Source organism: Apaloderma vittatum, unplaced genomic scaffold, assembly GCF_000703405.1.
Source record: "Apaloderma vittatum isolate BGI_N311 unplaced genomic scaffold, ASM70340v1 scaffold26207, whole genome shotgun sequence".
NCBI lineage: Eukaryota > Metazoa > Chordata > Aves > Trogoniformes > Trogonidae > Apaloderma > Apaloderma vittatum.
In genome coordinates this window covers 10,724-11,317 of record NW_009727128.1, presented here as the reverse complement: position 1 = coordinate 11,317, position 594 = coordinate 10,724, and the positions used below count along the sequence as shown (strand labels likewise).

The window sequence follows — 594 nt, the reverse complement described above, 5'->3', positions numbered from 1 at the left end:
ATTTTCTAAAAAAAAAAAAAAAGGCCAAAAAAACCCAGCCCACAACCCAAACCTATATTAACCTGGCTCAATAGGAGGCATTTTCTTGAACTTATTAAAAAATCCAGACTTGTAAATTAATTTGTTCATGTTGTACAATGGCAGTGCAGATGGACTCATTAGCATGCACACAACAAATAATTATAGATGAATTTTTAGCTGGCCCGCTTAATGGGCTTGCTGGGTTAATTATGTCAATGTATAATTACATCAGCCCTGGGAGACATAATGGCACACCCTGCTGAGCAGACACTAGCTAATGATGGTGTAATGCTGACAGAGGGAAGACGGACGGCTCTGAAAGCACCTGCTTACCTCGGCACAAACCGCCATTGTCCGCGCCCAAAACGGGCCGGCGCTGGTGGCACCGGGGCCACCGGTGCTGCGGGGGCCACCAGTTTGCTCAGGGAGGTGATGCCACCCACCCCTGCCCCAGCATCTGATGCTCGATGGGGCCGAGAGGTGGCCTCTTTGCACCCAACGTCGCATGAGGGTGCGCGCCCTGGTTTGAAGCGGGGTGAGGAGGAGGGTGGGTAGCAGGTCCCTGGAGGGAGT

At 51.2% G+C, this 594-nt stretch overlaps 1 protein-coding gene across 1 annotated transcript in view; it reads left to right on the top strand.

The window, feature by feature from the left end:
• Positions 1-526: 526 nt before the first annotated feature.
• CUX2 (cut-like homeobox 2) overlaps positions 527-594 on the top strand; it is a gene marked incomplete at its 3' end in the record, with an annotated part of 10,783 nt that continues 10,715 nt past the window's right edge. Inside the window, exon 1 of the mRNA XM_009873577.1 lies at positions 527-544. Within this exon, the coding sequence (XP_009871879.1) occupies positions 527-544 (18 nt within the window). The remainder of the gene's footprint in view (positions 545-594) is intronic.